The sequence below is a fragment of the Erpetoichthys calabaricus genome, chromosome 5 (assembly GCF_900747795.2).
Source record: "Erpetoichthys calabaricus chromosome 5, fErpCal1.3, whole genome shotgun sequence".
NCBI classification, from domain to species: Eukaryota; Metazoa; Chordata; class Cladistia; order Polypteriformes; family Polypteridae; genus Erpetoichthys; species Erpetoichthys calabaricus.
The window spans coordinates 106,940,849-106,959,119 of record NC_041398.2 but is presented as its reverse complement, the minus strand read 5'-3'; the positions used below and the strand labels follow the sequence as shown (position 1 = coordinate 106,959,119).

The window sequence follows — 18,271 nt, the reverse complement described above, 5'->3', positions numbered from 1 at the left end:
CCACAACCACTGTATTATACACTTCTGATGGTAGTAATGAAAGCACCGCCTCATTCAATTGGGGCTGGGCAAAGGATGACTTTTGGCACAGGTGCAGACAGCCTGCGTATCTTACTTTTCCGTACCTCATGAGGTGCTCTTAACAGAATGTTGCTGGAGTTTGCTGGTGTAAGTGTACTAAGTTGCCAAGTGGTGTCATCGAAAGAAACCAAGCTTTTACCATAAGAACAAGGGTAATCTGCAGAGGGATAATTGTCAATGTTTTTAGCTGATTGCTTGCTGTTGTCTTTCATGCTTATTTTAAAAGAATATAAGTTTGTGCGTGGTAATTTTATCAATGATGGATTTCGTTGGTAGCAGCACCCTGAAAGCAAAACTTTGGGTGTCACTGTGGCTGTGTACATAAAAGAGCTCCGTTTTACAAATGTAAATGTACACAGGTTAAACGCAGATCTATAGAAATTGATTATTCCTGTACTTGCCAGACATGTAGCTCAGAGGCTGTCCTTTGTTGTGAATTTGAATTTTGATTTCAGGAGTTTTAGGGCCGCAAGACAAATTTTTCAATTTTTTTGATCTCCCTTTTCTGTTAATGTGGACAACATGCCAAACATTTTGCAGCTGAAAGTAATTGAACTCCTGGACAACAGGGCAAATTCATAATAAGCTTACCAAAGTTTCTTTAAATGATTTTTACAGACTGCACATTGCTTAGGATTTTTTTTCTAAGGCTTTGCAAACATACTATGAGGCATCATTTTCAATTGTGTGCAGGTCTTTTAACAAATTAAATTACTTAAAAGCATGTATAGAAGCCTACTGACAGATACCCATCTTTGCATTAAATTGTTGCGACATCCAGCACTTCATTTGATTGTAACGATTTGTGCAGAAGCAAGCAGCTTCATGTTCATAACCAGAACAGTGATATAAAGATGCTGCTACTGATTAGTTTTTGAGCATGGCTCTTAATAGCTTTTAATAAACATCACACCAGGCAAGTATTTATGATAGAAATGTCACAGCAGCAGTGTGTAGCAAGATGATATCCTCATGTATGCGTAGAATTCACATTAAAACATGGCCTACAGACAAAAGTGGAATTGTATGTACACACAAAAAAAATCCAGATGCATAAATCTGTGCATACGCCAAGTTCCATGCACTTCCTCTTGACAAATCCCAAAGAACATGAAATTTAACACACGTGCTCACGCCTATAGCCCCACCCCAGCTCCTCCCAGTATTTTGCATATTTTAATATGCTAATCAATATAAATATCACCTTCCATTCATTGTTTGGTTTGTAAGTCACACGGTGACCGAAAGAAAAAAGAAGTGGTCAGATATCACAGTCAACGTAAAAAGGCAAGACTCAGCCCACCATCTGTTTATTCTATTTCAGACAATATTACAAAAACTGACCCCCGTGCAATGGTCAGGTGGTGATGATGCTGTTGTGCCGAGTATGTCTTCAGGTGCTGGCTGCACACACACCTTTGCCTCTGAAACTGCTGGGAGGTCATCTGGCTGTGTGCTGATGGACTGTTCAGGAGTCACTAAATGCAATACTGGGTGCTGTAAGAGATGTGAACAATGAACTAAGGAATATAAGGGCTGTACTATGTCATAGTGACCACAAATTAGATAAATAATAAATAAATGCTGCATCTAATTACCAGTTTTTATATTCTGCAAATTACATTCAAATGAAGTTGTAATGCTGTGCAACTTGGCTGATCATTTGGTGGGTCAGGGTCAGGTTCATCATAGACCGTTTCTTCAAGTACATGGTTGCATACTGCGACACACATTATGTGCACTATAGAGCAGCACATTAAAAGGGCAGAAAGGCTTTCTATTTACATCAGCAAATTCAATCTCTGAAGGTGCTTTTATAGTATAGCGACAGAACTGATTGCCACAACAGACCAATTCTCTGCTCTTTACTTTGAAGGTGACTCACTGTCCTTAAAAGGACTGGTTGCGTTTTGCCACACTAGTTAAAAAAAGCACCTGCGACTGTGCGGAGCTGCCATTTTTATTGGTTTTCTAGCTATATATGATGTAATGTCAGCTCATTCTTTTGGTGATTCATTCCTGTCTGATGTACCCACTGTGAAAATGTGGGTGATTTTATGCCAAGTTTAGTTTTTATACATCTCCAAATGAGCGTGGAAATGGGTGTATGCAACATTTTTGTACATACGCACACTCTATATTGCTGCTGCCTGCATATAAACAAAGACTTAAACAGGAAAAACCGGTTTACAGGGACATCTACAAATGGGACAGTGAAGCTGAGGGGATCTTACAGGACTGCTTTGAAACAACTGATTGGCAGATGTTTGAGGATGCAGCTGATGGCAACATCAATGAATTCACAGACTCTGTCACAGGTTTTTTCAGCAAGTGCATTCACGATGTTGTCACTAAAACCTCCATTTGCATATATCCTAACCAGAAACCTGGGTAACTAGGGAGATTCAGGCTAAGCTCAAGGCCGGACCTCTGCCTTTGGCTCAGGGGACTCTGGTGCATACAAAGCTGCCAGATACGACCTCCGGAGGTCCATCAAGAAGGCCAAACCGGACTACAGGGACAAAGTGGAGTCAAGCTACCACAGCTCTGACACCAAGCGCCCGTGGAATGGACTGTGCTGCATCACTGACTATAAAAAGAAAAACACAGTCAGTGTTCAGCCCACTGCATGTCTTGCAGACGAGCTCAACACTTTCTATGCTCATTTTGATGCAACCAACAAAGAACAGGTGCAATATCCTCAAGGGGGCAGTGAGTCTGTCACTCTGATCCTTGAAACGTCTGACGTGAGAAGGTCCTTCAAAAAGGTCAATCCTCGCAAAGCTCCGGGACCAGATGGCATCCCAGGCCGTGCCCTCAGGGCGTGTGCTGACCAGCTAGTAGGTGTGTTCACCAACATCTTCAATCTCTCCCTGAGGCAGTCAGTGGTCCCCACTTCCTTCAAGGCATCCACCATCATTTCTGTCCCAAAGAAACCGGTGGTCTCCTGTCTGAATGACTATCGCCCGGTTGCACTGACATCGGTCATTATGAAGTGCTTCGAGCAACTGGTCAAAGGTTACATCTGCTCCTCCCTCTCCGAAATGCTGGATCCTCTCCAATTTGCTTACAGAGCAAACAGATCTACAGAGGATGCTATTGCGCTAACAATAAACACTGCCCTCACCCACCTGGAAAGAGGAAATACATATGTATGAATGCTGTTCATAGATTACAGCTCGGCATTCAACACCATCATCCCCTCAAAACTCGTCTTGAAGCTTGACGACCTTGGGTTGGGAACGACCATCTGCAGATAGATTTTCTCTTTCCTCACAAACAGGCCCCAGGTGGTGAGAGTCGGCAAACACACGTCCTCATCACTCATTTTAAACACAGGAGCACCGCAGGGCTGTATGCTTAGCCCCCTCTTGTATTCCTTGTTCACCCACAACTGTGTTGCAAAACACGGCACAAACACCATCATCAAGTTTGCAGACGATACAACCATCATAGGCCTTATCACTGACAACAATGAGACGGCCTACAGAGAGGAGGTGCTGGCATTGAGTAATTGGTGCCTGGATAACAACTTGTCTCTTAACGTCAGCAAAACCAAGGAGATGATCGTGGACTCAGCAAGGTAGAGAACACCAGGCCATCTACATCAGCGGCGTAGAAGTTGAAAGGGTTAACAGCTTCAAGTTCCTCGGAGTAAACATCACTGGGGATCTCTCGTGGACCCTTCACATAGACACTGTGGTTAAGAAAGCTCGCCAGCGGCTCTACTTCCTGAGGAGGCTGAGGAAGTTTGGCATGAATGCCATCGGTGCTTGCGTAAGACAAGCAGCATCATAAAGGACCACAGTCATCCAGCACGCCAGCTGTTCTCCTTGTTACCGTCTGGCAGACGATACAGGAGTCTGGCTGCTCGGACTACAAGACTTAAGAACAGTTTTTACCACCAGGCCATTCAACCCCTCAACAGCAACACCTGAACACTTACATATACTTACATTGCACCTACATTGCATTACATCTACATTACAATACTCACACACAAACTGTACCTGCACACACTCTGAATACTGACTGGAACATGCATCTGCCCTTTATGGAATATGCATCTGTACTCATAAAATATTATCTGTGCAATAACTGTCATTTGTACTTGCTGCTCATTCAACTCATATTGCTCTAAACTTCTTTTAAAACGTACATATTTTATTTTATATGGCTTGTCTATTTTTAACTTGTAATTTTAGTAAAGTATTTTTTTAGCTTTATTAGATCTAGGCTGAGTAACTTGTTTTTCTCGTCATACACATTTCATTGTATGTTGACCCTGTGTTAACCTATATATGACAAATAAACCTAAACCTAAACCATTTATACATGAGCCCCCTATTCCCTATGCCCAATCTTATTTTGCTGACTGTACTTTCTCTATCAGTGTATCACTTCTGTGGGACCCAACACACCTGAGCAGCATACCGGCCTCTAGTGATGTCCACTCATTATAAGTGGATGTAGAGAGGGGCTCTAAGTTTGGTCTATGCATGGTCTTTGCACAGTCTTGTGCCACTTTGGTTTTGCTTTCCAGTCTGACAATCCATGGACAACTGGGCAACTGTGCACAATACTTTGTGCTGTGTTTTCACTTGCAACATAAACAAATAGACTTGTGTATGTTTAAATTGTTAAATATATTTCAGGGCCAATTGGCACTTTAGAATATTTTAGCATTCAGTAAACATTCTAAGCATATCTCTAATATTTGTTTCACAAAGGCAGATTCATAAGGACTTAAAGATGAATTGGGGAGCAGAAACTTAATATGTTTTTTGGGAAGAAAGAAAAAAGCCAAGATGCTAGCTGAACAAAGTCATAATTTGGCCAGAGATTATCATAAGCAAATGAGGTCAAAACTAGAGATGATTCCCTATTAGATTTTTGTTCATTGTGCTCAAGAGTAAGTCTTTCATGAGTCTTCCTTTAGATTTCTCAAAGTTTGAAAGCCTTAATTTGTGTGGCACCAAATTTTATTGTGGTAACATGATGATGTTGAATGCCACACACTGTCAGGTCCAGAGGTGGGGTACTTATTTAAAGACAGTAATTTATTAAAATTACTAATTGCTTATCATTTTACTTGACTTCTCACTAATTGCTTATCACAAATTGTAACAGGGTTACTTTACTCGTTCCTTCCTGCCTGAATCTCTTGTATTGAAAACTTCTGAGTTAATGAAAAATAACTTGATAAAATCAACTGTAAGCTAAAACCTATTGTAATTACTTTTATGTTCAATGCTTTGGACATTATAGCTAATAATATGTCTTTAAATGTAAAGCATTAATTTTTGCATTGTACAATGGCATATCAACTTCTGTATATCGTCATACTATTACTATAATTTGAATTTATTCTGTATAATTGTCTTGGATTTTAGTAAATTTCACATAATAGATGCAAATACTGTAATAAATTTGTTGTGTATTTGCAGCTTAATGCTTGTCTTTTATTCTTTTTAAACACCTTAATTGTCTTATAATTTCACCTGTTTTTAAGTAGCATTCCACAAGATATACATAAAAATAAAATGCCATGTGCCATATAACTAAATATACAGGTAAAACTCCATTACAATGTGTATCTTTACAACGAAATTTTCATTACAATGAAGTTTTTTTTATGTTCCCGACAGTTTCCCCATATGACACGAGTCTATAGAAATCTCGTTACTATGGAATACATTCAGCAGATACTTTCATTACAACGAAGTGCCCAAAAGACCTTGAAATGCCTGAATGAATCATCCACAGAGCAGTTAGTTCTGTGGTCGCAGCTCAGTTGTGCACAACGATCCCCAAACAGAAACATTGTAAATTTGTTTTTCTTTCTTCGAACTTTCCTAGTACTGTTTTTTTTGCTGTTTTTGTTTTCTATCGTTTTCACTGATACCTTTTGCTTATTGCTCATCAGCATTTGAAAAACATCCATTGGAATTTAACTCATTGTCATTGTCTATAGAAACGGCAGACACGTAAAAACGATAACAGTTCATATTAGAAAAGAAAATTTTTGCAGCTCTCAATTGAGGCAAAAAGAAAAAAGATGTTGCTAGTGAATTCGGAATTTCGCCATTGACACTGTCAACTTTCTTGAAAGACCAAGCAAAGAAAAATCTCGGGTTACAAACGTATGCGAATTGCTACATTTGAAGACGCCGAAAAAGCCATTTTCATGTGGTTCAGTGATGCTCGTTCAAGAAACATTCCTATTAATGCGGCACTCATTCAAGAAAATGTGAGGTTTGTAAATTCTCTTGGAACCTCCTCCAACTTGACAACACGCTGAAGAGCATCCCGAAGTGCGATCACAGAGTCTGTGGAAGTCTGTTTACCTGTTGCCGGAACAACAGTAGGCTCACAGCTCTGTTGCGGCTCTTCACTGAAGCAAACAGAAAAGATCTCGATGGGTGATGCAAGGAACAATGTAAATGCAGGTAACAGTATTACTTGTCCACTAACCTGGCCACGACCCTGCCTGACTGCTGTGTCTGTTTATAGGAGAATGGCAGATCACACTACAATAAAGAACCCTGCTGTTCCTGTTTCAAGCTGAATAAAGATGGTTTTGCTAAAGTACTGAGACTAAGCCTCGTGTTTTGGGGTGTAAGACAGGGACTTGTAGCCAGTGGTGGCTCATAGCTAAAATTAGTGGGGGTTCTGCTCCAGAAAATTTTTAGCCTTTGTTTTAAAATTGTGTAAAAGGAAACAAACATGTATAAAAAGTAAATTTATTCAGAAACCGAAAACAAAAATGAATCAAATAGAATAGCTGGAAGCAGGATAATAATCTAATTCTACACTTTATCACGTTCAAGAATATGGTACACGGTTTTTAAGCACAACACACGCTTAGAAAAAAAAAAACACTACCTTCCACCAGCACGCCAGGGTCGGCACTGCGGGAGCGACAGTGCTCTCTCTCGCGTGCAGCTTCCTATGTGCACATGCGCACAACAGCCAAACACCACGCCACTGGAACTGTGAAGAGCACAGTTCCATACAAAGATTTTTGTATCTTTTTCATAAACTGGGGGATGGCTACTGACATTAAGCTTAAGGATTATAAAGAAAGAATTAAAGAAAAAAGGACTAATTATATTAAATGTTATCGATAATATCAAGTTAAAATAGGGGGTGCTGCAGTTCCACAGTGCCTATACGTGAGCCGCCACTGCTTGTAGCGCAACCCTGATCTTTTATGATTTGCTTCTGTGGTGCTTCACTACAGCGATGTGAGCCTGCTGTTGCCCTGCCCCGGCAATGGACAAACAATGTTCCACAGACACGGCAATCACGCTTTGGGACGCACTTCAGTGTGTCATTCCCGTTTGGTGGGGAGTGGGGGGATCCCAAAAGAGTTCAGAAACCTCACAATATGAAGAAGAAGAAAAGGATGATTCGGCTTCTGATTGATAACTGTGCTGCCCACAACATGCTTCCACATTTAGATAATGTTTGCGTTGAATTCCTCCCACCCAATTGCACAGAAGTGGGCATCATTCGCACCCTGAAAGTGTATTATCACAAGGAAATGCTGAGAAAAATACTCGTCAGCATAACTTGTAGACAGGAGGAGATTAAAATTAACGCGAAAGAAGCTATTAAAATGATTGCATACGCCTAGATGCAAGTTAAAGAAAGCACTAATAGTGACAAATACAGAATCTCATTACTATGAAATTTTCATTACAACAAAATATTTTTTAGGTCCCTGACAGTTCGTTGCAGTGCAATTTTACCTGTATATCTATAAATAATGGCATTACCAAATTTTAGAGAAAGAACTTGTAAAGTAAAGGTAATCTAATGAAAGGTCAATTGGCTTTGGAGAGGAGAAGTACAATAACTCCACTTACAAATTCTTATGAAAATAAACATATAGGAAACTAGAAATGGAACATTTAGCTGTCCTAGATCAAGTGGTCACTCAGTCCCTCTCCAGACTTTCTAAAGTCTGTGATGGTGCAGGATAGTAGCATTGACTATGGTGCAGTTATACAATGGTTTGCTGTGGAGTGTGCATCTGCTGTTCCATTCCTGGCCATTATGATCCTATTGCTGTCTCAGATAGAATAGACTTCATTAGGTTAATTGACAATTCTTATTTAGCATGGCATAATTGTGTATGGGTGTATGCATAATTATACCCAGGGTAGTTTACCACCATGCTATGATATGCACCAACACCATTACAACCATAGCTGGATAAGGAGGTTAAAAAATGAATGAATAAATGAAGAATCTTCTGAAACACAATCCTCCTTTTTATGTATTGCTATAAATAATGATAAAGTATTCCTAATGTATGATTTTTATTTTCACCCTTGCAAAATGTTACTAGTTCTTATCGATTGTGTGAGTCTTTTCCAAAATCTCTTAGAGACTTTAATAATTAGATGTAATTATCATGCATTGTGGCAGCAGCCCAGTTACACATTTTAATTTTTATTTATTTTCTTCCATCCATCCATTACTGGATCTAGCTATTCTAGATTGTGATTATGATTGCGGGAAAAGACAGAAATGAACCGCGGACATCTCTTATGCTATCCTTTATGTCTTTATATAATTAGTTTATATTGGTCATTATGTAGATCAAATTTCCCAATTAAAGTGGCCTGAAAAGCTTAGTATATTTACTAAAATAAAGTGGAGGACTATTATTGTCAAATTAAGAAACAGCCAAGCAGATAACACAATTTATTCATAGTATAGTATGTTTATCATTTGTAATTATAATCATATCTTTGAAAATTTTAATTTGAAATGTTACAAGTGCATTGCAAATAATACCATAAAGGATCCAACAGCAACAAATACTCTTATTGGTATTTTTAAATTACATTTGCCCTTTAACAGATAAAGTCCTTTCATAATGATAAGGGTTTTTCATTCTTTCCCATGAAAACAAAAATCAACCTGCAGTTCTTGCAAAAGGCTAAATGTAGAAGCCTTTGCATTCATTCCCTTGTGCCTTATCTTGCACAGTTTTTCTTTTGAACTGAAGTATTGCTTCTAGCATGTGAACTATGTGCATCTTATGAATCAGATGAAAGGCCAAATGCTCAACTTTCACATGACACAAGTCCCTGTGACAGTTATGACACATGTTACATAGAGTAATGCCTTTATTAAAGGTCACATTCCAGGAAGTATCATACAGTATATGTAGGCATGTTACATTTACCATATAGCTCAAAATAATAGGCTCATTTGACTTATTTTATTCACAAACCAATCTGTTGTCTGCTACTTTATACTACTGTTAATTTGGGAAACTGAAGTATTATCTTCAAATGAATTTCAGATATCTTAAAATACAGGGTCAATTTAAGATGTCTTTAAATGCAAAAGAAGTTATTTTGAGGATATCATTAAATATATTTGTAAAGAAATGTATTTCGAGACATTTTGAAATGAGTTTCACATATCTTAAAAGCTGAACTGAATTTTAAGATGCTTGAAAATCATTTTGAGATATCTTTTTATGTTAATTTGACTTGAAATAAAACAACCACAACTTTAGTCTTTCTAATATTGCCAGCAGACATATATTATTTGTTAAGATATTATGTAAATTCTAAGATTTTATGCATTCTGGATTGCCAAATACAGTCCTGTCTATCGTATGTCATAAATGAATTCCAGGATGATGCCTATTCCAGGCACTATAATAATCATAATATTCAGTATTCCTATCATCCAATTGCACTACTAAGTCTCATGAAATCAAATCTTGACATGAAACAGCAAATACTGTCCTATAGGCCTCTGTTGAAGTAAATAAAATCTTTCAAGATAGAAGTATAAGGATGTCTGCAGAAACAATTTAGATACTTTGTGACTGAGATATTAATGTGACGCAAGAGAGAATATTAGTAATTCAGCAGTAAAAAAAAATCAGTTTTGTAGATTTCATTAAGTAGATAATCTTTTCAAAATGAAGATTAAGTTAATTTAAACAGTGAACTCTTGGTAATCTCTAAATTAAAAGAATACATAAATAAACACATTTAACTTTGGGGTTACCAGGCAGGATAACACAAGAGTACAGATATAACAGCAAGATTAAAACACCCCAGATAAAACAGAAATATGTATGATAATCCAAAGTGTGTCAGAAAAGGTTTATAATGGATTAGTGACTCTAACCCCAAGAACCACCAAATAACTGCTGATAATTCCATTTTGCAATTTATCTGAATGACTTTTTTGCAGAATGTATAATAACAACTTTATTTTAGAACAGACCAAACTGATAAAAATTAAGAGATGTTGTGAAATATGTTTCAACATTTAAATTAGATAAGCTATTGTCTGAGGTAAAATCAGCTCTAAAACATTGCAGGCATATGCAGATCAGTTACCATACCTTATTGGATACTATTTCTAGGGTTGATGAGATATGTCGATAGTGCCCTTGGAAGGGAAAAAAGTGTCAGGGCCCAGCAGCAATAAAGCAATCAGTGATTTACATCAGTTTAGTCAAATTTTAGTAAGAGAGTTGAGCAAATTGTATTAAAATGCTTTATCCCACATTTTACACCCATTTAACAGACAAACCAGGATGCCTTGTAAGCAGCAATATGTTTTATGGATGCCCTGTTAATCATCCTAGCTAATGTACTTAATATCTTGAGCAGTCTATTTAAGATTTTAGTACTACATTCTAAACTATTTAGCTGTATCTACTTTTAATGTTGTTGGGGTTACCTTAAAACTAATTTTTGTTACAGTGGCATTTTTTGAGAACTGCATCCAGAAAGTAACATTAAATTCTACTCTTTATTCTTTTAAAAAAATACCAATACAGAAGCTCCACAAAGTTTTGTTATCACCCACTGTTGTTCATTTGTATACAAAAGAGTGCCAGGCTGCATGTCTGACTACAGTGCTGATGATACCGAACTGGTGGAGTTTAATAGAGGACAGAGATCCTCACGTTCGGTTCTGGAGTGCCAAAGTGATTACAGGTTTTTGTTCTAATAAAACCTGCAGAGTAAAGAAAAAAGAAAACTTCAAAAAGGAGGCCTCCCTGTAAAAATGTAGCATGTCAATCACCTCAGCATGTTACAAAAATCCTTAAAAGAAGGAAGACCTCTCAGAGTATATGAAAAAATAGGTATAAGACACCTGCATACTGAAAAAATAAAGAAGGCCTCCTCACAACGAAACAAAAAATATAAAAAAAAAATGACTAGGGACATGGCAGTAGCACAACATATTGAGCACCATCGCGTCTTGCCAGTGCCACCTCCGTGACCCGTATCCACACTTCCACCAGAGGTGTGACCAGAACATCATGTGTGGGTGGGCATTTGGCTTGTCTGGGGGGCAAAAAATATCCATCCATCCATCCCCATTTTTGTAGGGGGGGGTCAAATAATAATAACAATATAGTTTTATATAACATATAAAAGCAAAAATTGTGGCATAAATCATAACCTATTGTTCAATAAAATTAACAGAGGCAATGGAACTTGTATTATTATTTTTTGTAAACAAATATAGAACTACATCTACAAGGTAAATATCAATAAAGTCAAATGTATACAACATATGAGAGCAAAAACAGAAACGTGGCTCATTGTAGTCATGGGAGGCTATAGGACATCAGTTTCCAGTGTTTAACCTGGATATTATCTACAGGACCAGTCTGCGGTTACTCTTGGCAAATTCTGAAATAAATTATTTCATGTCTAGATTTTCTGTGATGTTTTTCTCATGTGCCAGAATGACTAAATTTATCTTCCTTGAATGCAGCATTGTTCAGCGGAGTGGAGTGAGAATGCGGTTCAAAGTAGAGAAAGAGCTTTCGCATTCAGCTGAAGACACACCAATGATGAGTGCTGTGATGCAGACATGGCTCTGACGTGCGGGATACTAGACGCGTGTTTGTGGAAGCCACCACCGTCTTTTTTTAGAGCTTTTTTCCAATTAGTGTAGCCGTGTTTGGTGAATATGTCCTCGCGGTCCGAATTGGAAACACTAAATTTAGATAGATACTTTATTAACTCTTTCAGGGCTGAATATTTTTTCCAAAAAACAGTTTCTGAAAAGCAATGGTTTCACACAGAAATCAACATAAAACGTCTGTTGCTGCATGCTGCGGCTGCCAGTTTCACAAGAATGGGTGGCAGGCTTGCTGCCAGGCTGTCTTCATGAGGCTGGAGCGGCAGCAGCAGCGGTCACGGTCGCAGTGCATTGTGATCTGGTTTCTACCTGTTACAATTGTTAAGTGGCAGTCCTCCTGGTGAACACTGCCATAGGCGTGCCAGCACCAGTCAGCTGAAGCTGGAACCTCGCATTTGTTTTCGATCACATGTATCAAAATCGGTGTCCAGCAAGTCATAGTCCACTTCAGAGATAATAGGCAAAACTTCGTCCATGGAGTATTTTGTTTTATGCATTTGCTTTGATATCTCGCCATTATGTCAGTGCCATTTTTGCTCTTGTTTGCACCTTACTACTCACATGAGTGCAGGAAATCTCGATCAAACCAATGAAGCTAACTTTCCTTCTAACAATGAGAGTCCAACTAAAACATAACGGTTGGTACTTGTCACACTTTACAGTTGATTACCATCATCAACTCCTCCTTTTGACAAAAGTCGAAATCAGCCCTGAAAGAGTTAATCCCAAGGAGAAATTCACATACTCCAGCAGCAGCATACTGATCCAAAAAACAATATTAAATTAAAGAGTAATAAAAATGCAGGTAAAAACAGACAATAACTTTGAATAATGTTAACATTTAAAGGTGGAACTGAAGAGTCACATGGTTTGGGGGAGGAACGATCTTCTCAGTCTGTCAGTGGAGCAGGACAGTGACAACAGTCTGTCGCTGAAGCTGCTCTTCTGTCTGGAGATGATACTGTTCAGTGGATGCAGTGGATTCTCCATAATTGATAGGAGCCTACTGAGCGCCCGTCACTCTGCCAAAGATGTCAAGCTGTCCAGCTCCATGCCAACAATAGAGCCTGCCTTCCTCACCAGTTTGTCCAGGCGTGAGGCGTCCTTCTTCTTAATGCTGCCTCCCCAGCACACCATCGTGTAGAACAGAGCGCTCGCCACAACCGTCTGATAGAACATCTGCAGCATCTTATTGTCTTTATATTAATAATATTAATATTAATAATATTTCTTATTATCTTATCTTACTTAAATTTGCGGCAGGCAAAGCAAAAGCTGCCATCATGGACAACAGAATATTCAAGCCATGGTCGAGTCTGATACCAGCTTGCACTAAAACATCTGAGTGTCTTTCCGAATGCGTGCTTAGGATAATTAATTAAAATGGGCTGGGATGGGCTATCCATATTTAAGTCAGGCAGACCAGACTGTGTATTTTGTTGAAGGCAGAGGTTTGGAGTACCCGACACAGGCGCAAAGCTGGAGGATTGTGTAGGCTTATCTACATCTTTTGGAGTTTCAGTTCCCGATGTGGGTGCGCTGTGCTCCGTGTTGGTAGCAGTGGTGCTGGGCTCAACCGTGGAGCCAGCAGCTTGTGGAGGGACAGAGTTTGAAGATGTCTGCTTTTTAATAAGCCACCTATGCATAGCCTTTGGTGTTACCAACCAGAAAATAAAAGAAGAATGGAACGTATACGCTGTTCTGATTAAATAATGCAGTCAACAAGTTCAAAACGTGCTGCAAAATGTGCGGCGAAGTGAACTGTGAGCAGCACGGTGCCTGTCTAGTGGAGGAGACACTGACGGATACGACCCAAATTCAAACGGGCCGATTGGAAAGCAACTCAGTTTTGAAAATCAAATGTTATTCTTCTCCAGGGTTTTCATTGGACAGACAGAGAATTTCGCAGGGTGGGCACGGCTTGTCTCTAGGGGGGCAGTGCCCACCCCAGCTCCCCCGTGGTCACGCCTCTGACTTCCACACCTTTGTAATCTCTTCTAGCCACTCTTGTACCATCTTGCCAGCACTGCTGGAACAGACAAGGTTCCCCTCCAAAGTTACTGTGGCCAATCTCTTTGGTTTTAGGATGCCCACAGTACTAACAGATAAAGGACTGAACTTTCTTCATTTGCTTGATGGGAATCCTGTGCTGGAGGAGCAGCCACAACCACAGGCTCATGGAATGGCTGGATGGCAGTGGCCTCTGTCATTGTGGGGAGTGCCCAGCACTGGACTGTAGTGGTCTAGATGTGGTGCCCACAGGACCCTAAGCATACTAAGCTGCCTGACCAGATAGATCACTAGAGTCAGTAAACTCAGAAGTGTGGGAGTGCTGTCAGCACATGGCCCATGGGCCTCTGGTGCACAGCCAACGCTGGTTCCACTGCTAATGCCAAAGCACTGGGCAGTACAGTGGATTTAAGTGTCTGCCATTTCATTTGGAACAAAATGTTCACATTTACTACACAAATCCCACCCATTATATGACTGCATTTTAATCAATGCTGTTAGTTGGTGAATACTTTCATTTCAATAACTCTCAGTTCTGAGCCCAGTTATGGTGTGATTTAAGCTTTATGATACCATTTTATTAAGCCAAATCAGGAAATACGTATAATAAGTAGAACATACAGTGTGTGAAATTTAAACAATGATTGGACAGAGCAACCTGAAAACCTTATGCATGTGATAAATATCAATATTGATTTCACACAAAAATTAAAATTCTTCAATCCTGCAATGTAGACCTTTCATACATTTACACTACCTGAAATTTTTAATTTTTTTTTCCATTACAACTGAGAAGAAAAACTCTGCTATCCATTTAAAAAAATTAAGCTGAGATCAATGCACTTTTAATATAGTCAATTAAAACCAGATACAGCCTGTAGGCATGACAGTGCACATATAATTTTTAAAGTGTCTGTTTTTTCAAAATGTCATATATAGTCCATGAGCAGCATGTGGCTTGCTCAGTAATTTCCTAAGATGATGTATCACATGTACTGAAGGCTGCTTTTCAGGCAAATGCTTTTCATGTGCTGCAGCACTATGTAGAGTAGCAAATAATAAAGAGACTGAGTTATGAAGAGAGATAATGACAATAAAATGATTGATTTCTTTGGATTCTGCTTCTCCAATTCTTGTTGGTGATCAAGCTCAATCAAGCCTCCCCTTGCATCTCCTTTGGTTTCAGCCATTGCCTCTCATCCAATCTAAAATTCTGTTCCAGTTACAGGATAAATACATATTTTAAGACAGCAATGGCACAAAGTGCCAAATCAAGATACCAAAGAATGAAAAGTATAAAAATGTTTAGTAACAGTTGATCAATATACTCATCGAGTTTCCATTTAGTCAAATAAGTGGCTGAAACCTGCAAAGTTTGAATTGCAGTACTAGCAACTCTAATAGGAATATGCTAGGTTAAAGTAATAAGTCTTCAGTTTGAAATGAAATGCTGAAACCCACTGAGCATTCCCTATGTTGCCTGGTACATCTTCCCAGAAATAAATGACCCTATAGTGTAGATTGTTTTTGTACATCCTTACAATCATAAGAAAACATGCCACTTTCTATCACAGTGTATACCTTGGAGCTTAGAGATATACCTATAGAAAAGATGCAAAGGTTTCATATAGGCAAAAGCAACATTAATAATAAATGCAAAATGGTTGACATTGACCAACAAAGAGCCAAACTCTGGAGAAGAATTTAAGAATTTACATGCAAATAGCATTCTTAACTTCCATGCAGTACATACAGCACAGAAACACCCTTAATTTGTGTGCTTAATGATATTCTGATATCATAATCATAGAATGCTTTAATTATTATACTTCATTATTATATGAAGTATATACTTAAACACATTATTTTCTTACACAGACACTATTCTACTATACTATCCAGTCTGACATAATCTTTCCATCTGATGATTCTAAGGCTTCGAGTATCTCTGATAACTTTTCCATGGACAGGAGAGCAGCCTGGTAGTAAGGACTTATAGAAGTACTACTTGGGAATGGTGTATTATTATATATGTAATATTAATTTGTAAAACTTAAAATATTATAAGTAAGTTATAAGCAATTGAATTACAGATCAGTTTTTTTTTTAAATAGTGATGAGTGGCATCCCAATTCAATTCTCTCAGTATCCAATTGTTGCTTTATGTGGAAAAACTACACTCTGATTAATCTACTATCAATTCAAGCCCTTGTTTTTTTGATCTGTGACCACAGAAAAGAAAATAAGAGAAACAAAATCATTATTCAGGTTGCAATACCAGGAAGGTGTTCTCAGTAAATGTCTTAAATTACCATCAGGCAGCTTGGCATGTTCATTAAGACAGATAAATTGAGAGTTAATTTCTTCTCACCGATCAGAGAATGTTTCACAGATCGCCTGGTTTTGTACAGTGGCAGTTTCAGCAACTGTAGATATTGATCACAAGTAACACATATACACTTGCTGTAACTTTAATCAACTTTTTAAACTTAAACTTAAATTAGTAATATATTTAATGTGCATTATGATTAATTTATTTAAAAATGTCTATAGGATTCATATTTATAAAGCTTTTTATTGCATTTTCATTTTAGGCTCCTATCCCAGGCTTTCCCTGAATTTTCAGCTGAAAAGAAACATTGGATATTTCATTCTACAGACCTATATGCCTTCAACTTTAATCACCATTCTGTCTTGGGTTTCCTTCTGGATTAACTATGATGCCTCTGCTGCACGAGTTGCCCTGGGTATGTACATTTTTACTTTTCAACTCTGAGGTTTTCTGTGTGTGCAGAGATATTTTAATTATTTCTAGGAAAGTACAGTAAAAAGAATTATTTAAATGTACATTTTATAAAGATTATTGAGTGATCCAAATGTAAAATTGTTCTCTTTCAAAAATGTGTAGCATTTTATGATACTTTATAAAAGTGATTGTGGAAGCTATAGCATCAGCTATAAAGAATTACATAATGTTCATTTAAGCAAAATGATACCTTTTATTGGCTAACTAAAAAGAATACAATATGCAAGCTTTCGAGGCAACTCAGGCCCCTTCTTCAGGTAAGATGTAATCATTCTAAAGGCATACTTTTATAGATTTTTGTTAAAACTAAATAAATATCTCTGCCTAAATTTTTATCAATCCCCCTCTAGTGTTGACAAAGTCCAAATACAAAATAAAAAGAATATTTAGTGCTCCTATATTCATTTTTTTTCTGCTCATACACTGCCTGTCTGGGATTGTGCCCAATTGCCTTTACTCCACGTGCTGTCTGAGATATGTGGCTTAACTTTTAAGTAACTCTGAAAGTTTACGAATACTAAAAATTATTTTCTTGCATTTCCTGCCATTATATATCTATATCCATTCATGCAATATCATTCCTATTAATTCCAGTTATGGATTCACAGGGGAAGGAACATATAAAGGCAGCATCACATGTAAAATAAGGACAATCCTTTGGCAGGGAACTTATTTTTTGAAGGATACGTTCATGCACACACCTATACCCTCACACCAGGCCATCGTAAAGTTTTCATGATGTTACAGGAATACCAGAGAATTACCTTATTGTAACATGTCATCATATTTCATTCTTGATCTATTCTATTTTTTTTTTAATTTTATTTATTAATTTTTATTGTAATCATTCCATACAAATAGATCAATTTATAACCAAACAAAATTGAAAACAAATCAAACCCCACCCCTGAGAAGGAGACAATTCTTGATTTATTCTAGTAATTTCTCTGGTTAGCTTTGATACCTTCTTGGTTTACAATTTGTTTCTGTGGGAAAGATATGAGATAATCTGTCCTCTTAAGAAGGCCTTCGGGGTTTCCCAGAGTATTCCTGCAGAGACCTCTGAGGATGTATTTGTCTCTAGAAAAAAACTCATTTGTTTTAATATAAGTTCTCATAATAAAAGTGGGTTAAGACGCCATCTACGAGATGAGTATGTGGGGCATAATGATTTTAGCTCCAAGATCAGAGTGGTATGGTCGGGAATAACAATAGCGTCAAGAAATTGTTATCTACAAAGAAATAATCAATTCTTGAGTAGCAATGATGCACTGCTGAGTAGAAGGAATATGCTCTTGAGTTTGGGTTTAAAAATCTCCAGGGGTCTGATAAGTTGTGGTCAGTTACAAACCGTGTAATTGTCTTTGCAGTGTTAGATGTCATCACCCCTGTCGCAGGAGACATATCTAGATCTGGATTTAAAACACAATTAAAGTCCCCAGCCAT

General features: G+C 38.0%; 1 protein-coding gene across 1 annotated transcript in view; it reads left to right on the top strand.

The window, feature by feature from the left end:
- gabrb1 (gamma-aminobutyric acid type A receptor subunit beta1) overlaps nucleotides 1–18,271 on the top strand; it is a 572,898-nt gene that overhangs the window by 481,966 nt on the left and 72,661 nt on the right. The window contains 1 exon segment of the mRNA XM_028801915.2: nucleotides 16,614–16,766. Within this exon segment, the coding sequence (XP_028657748.2) occupies nucleotides 16,614–16,766 (153 nt within the window).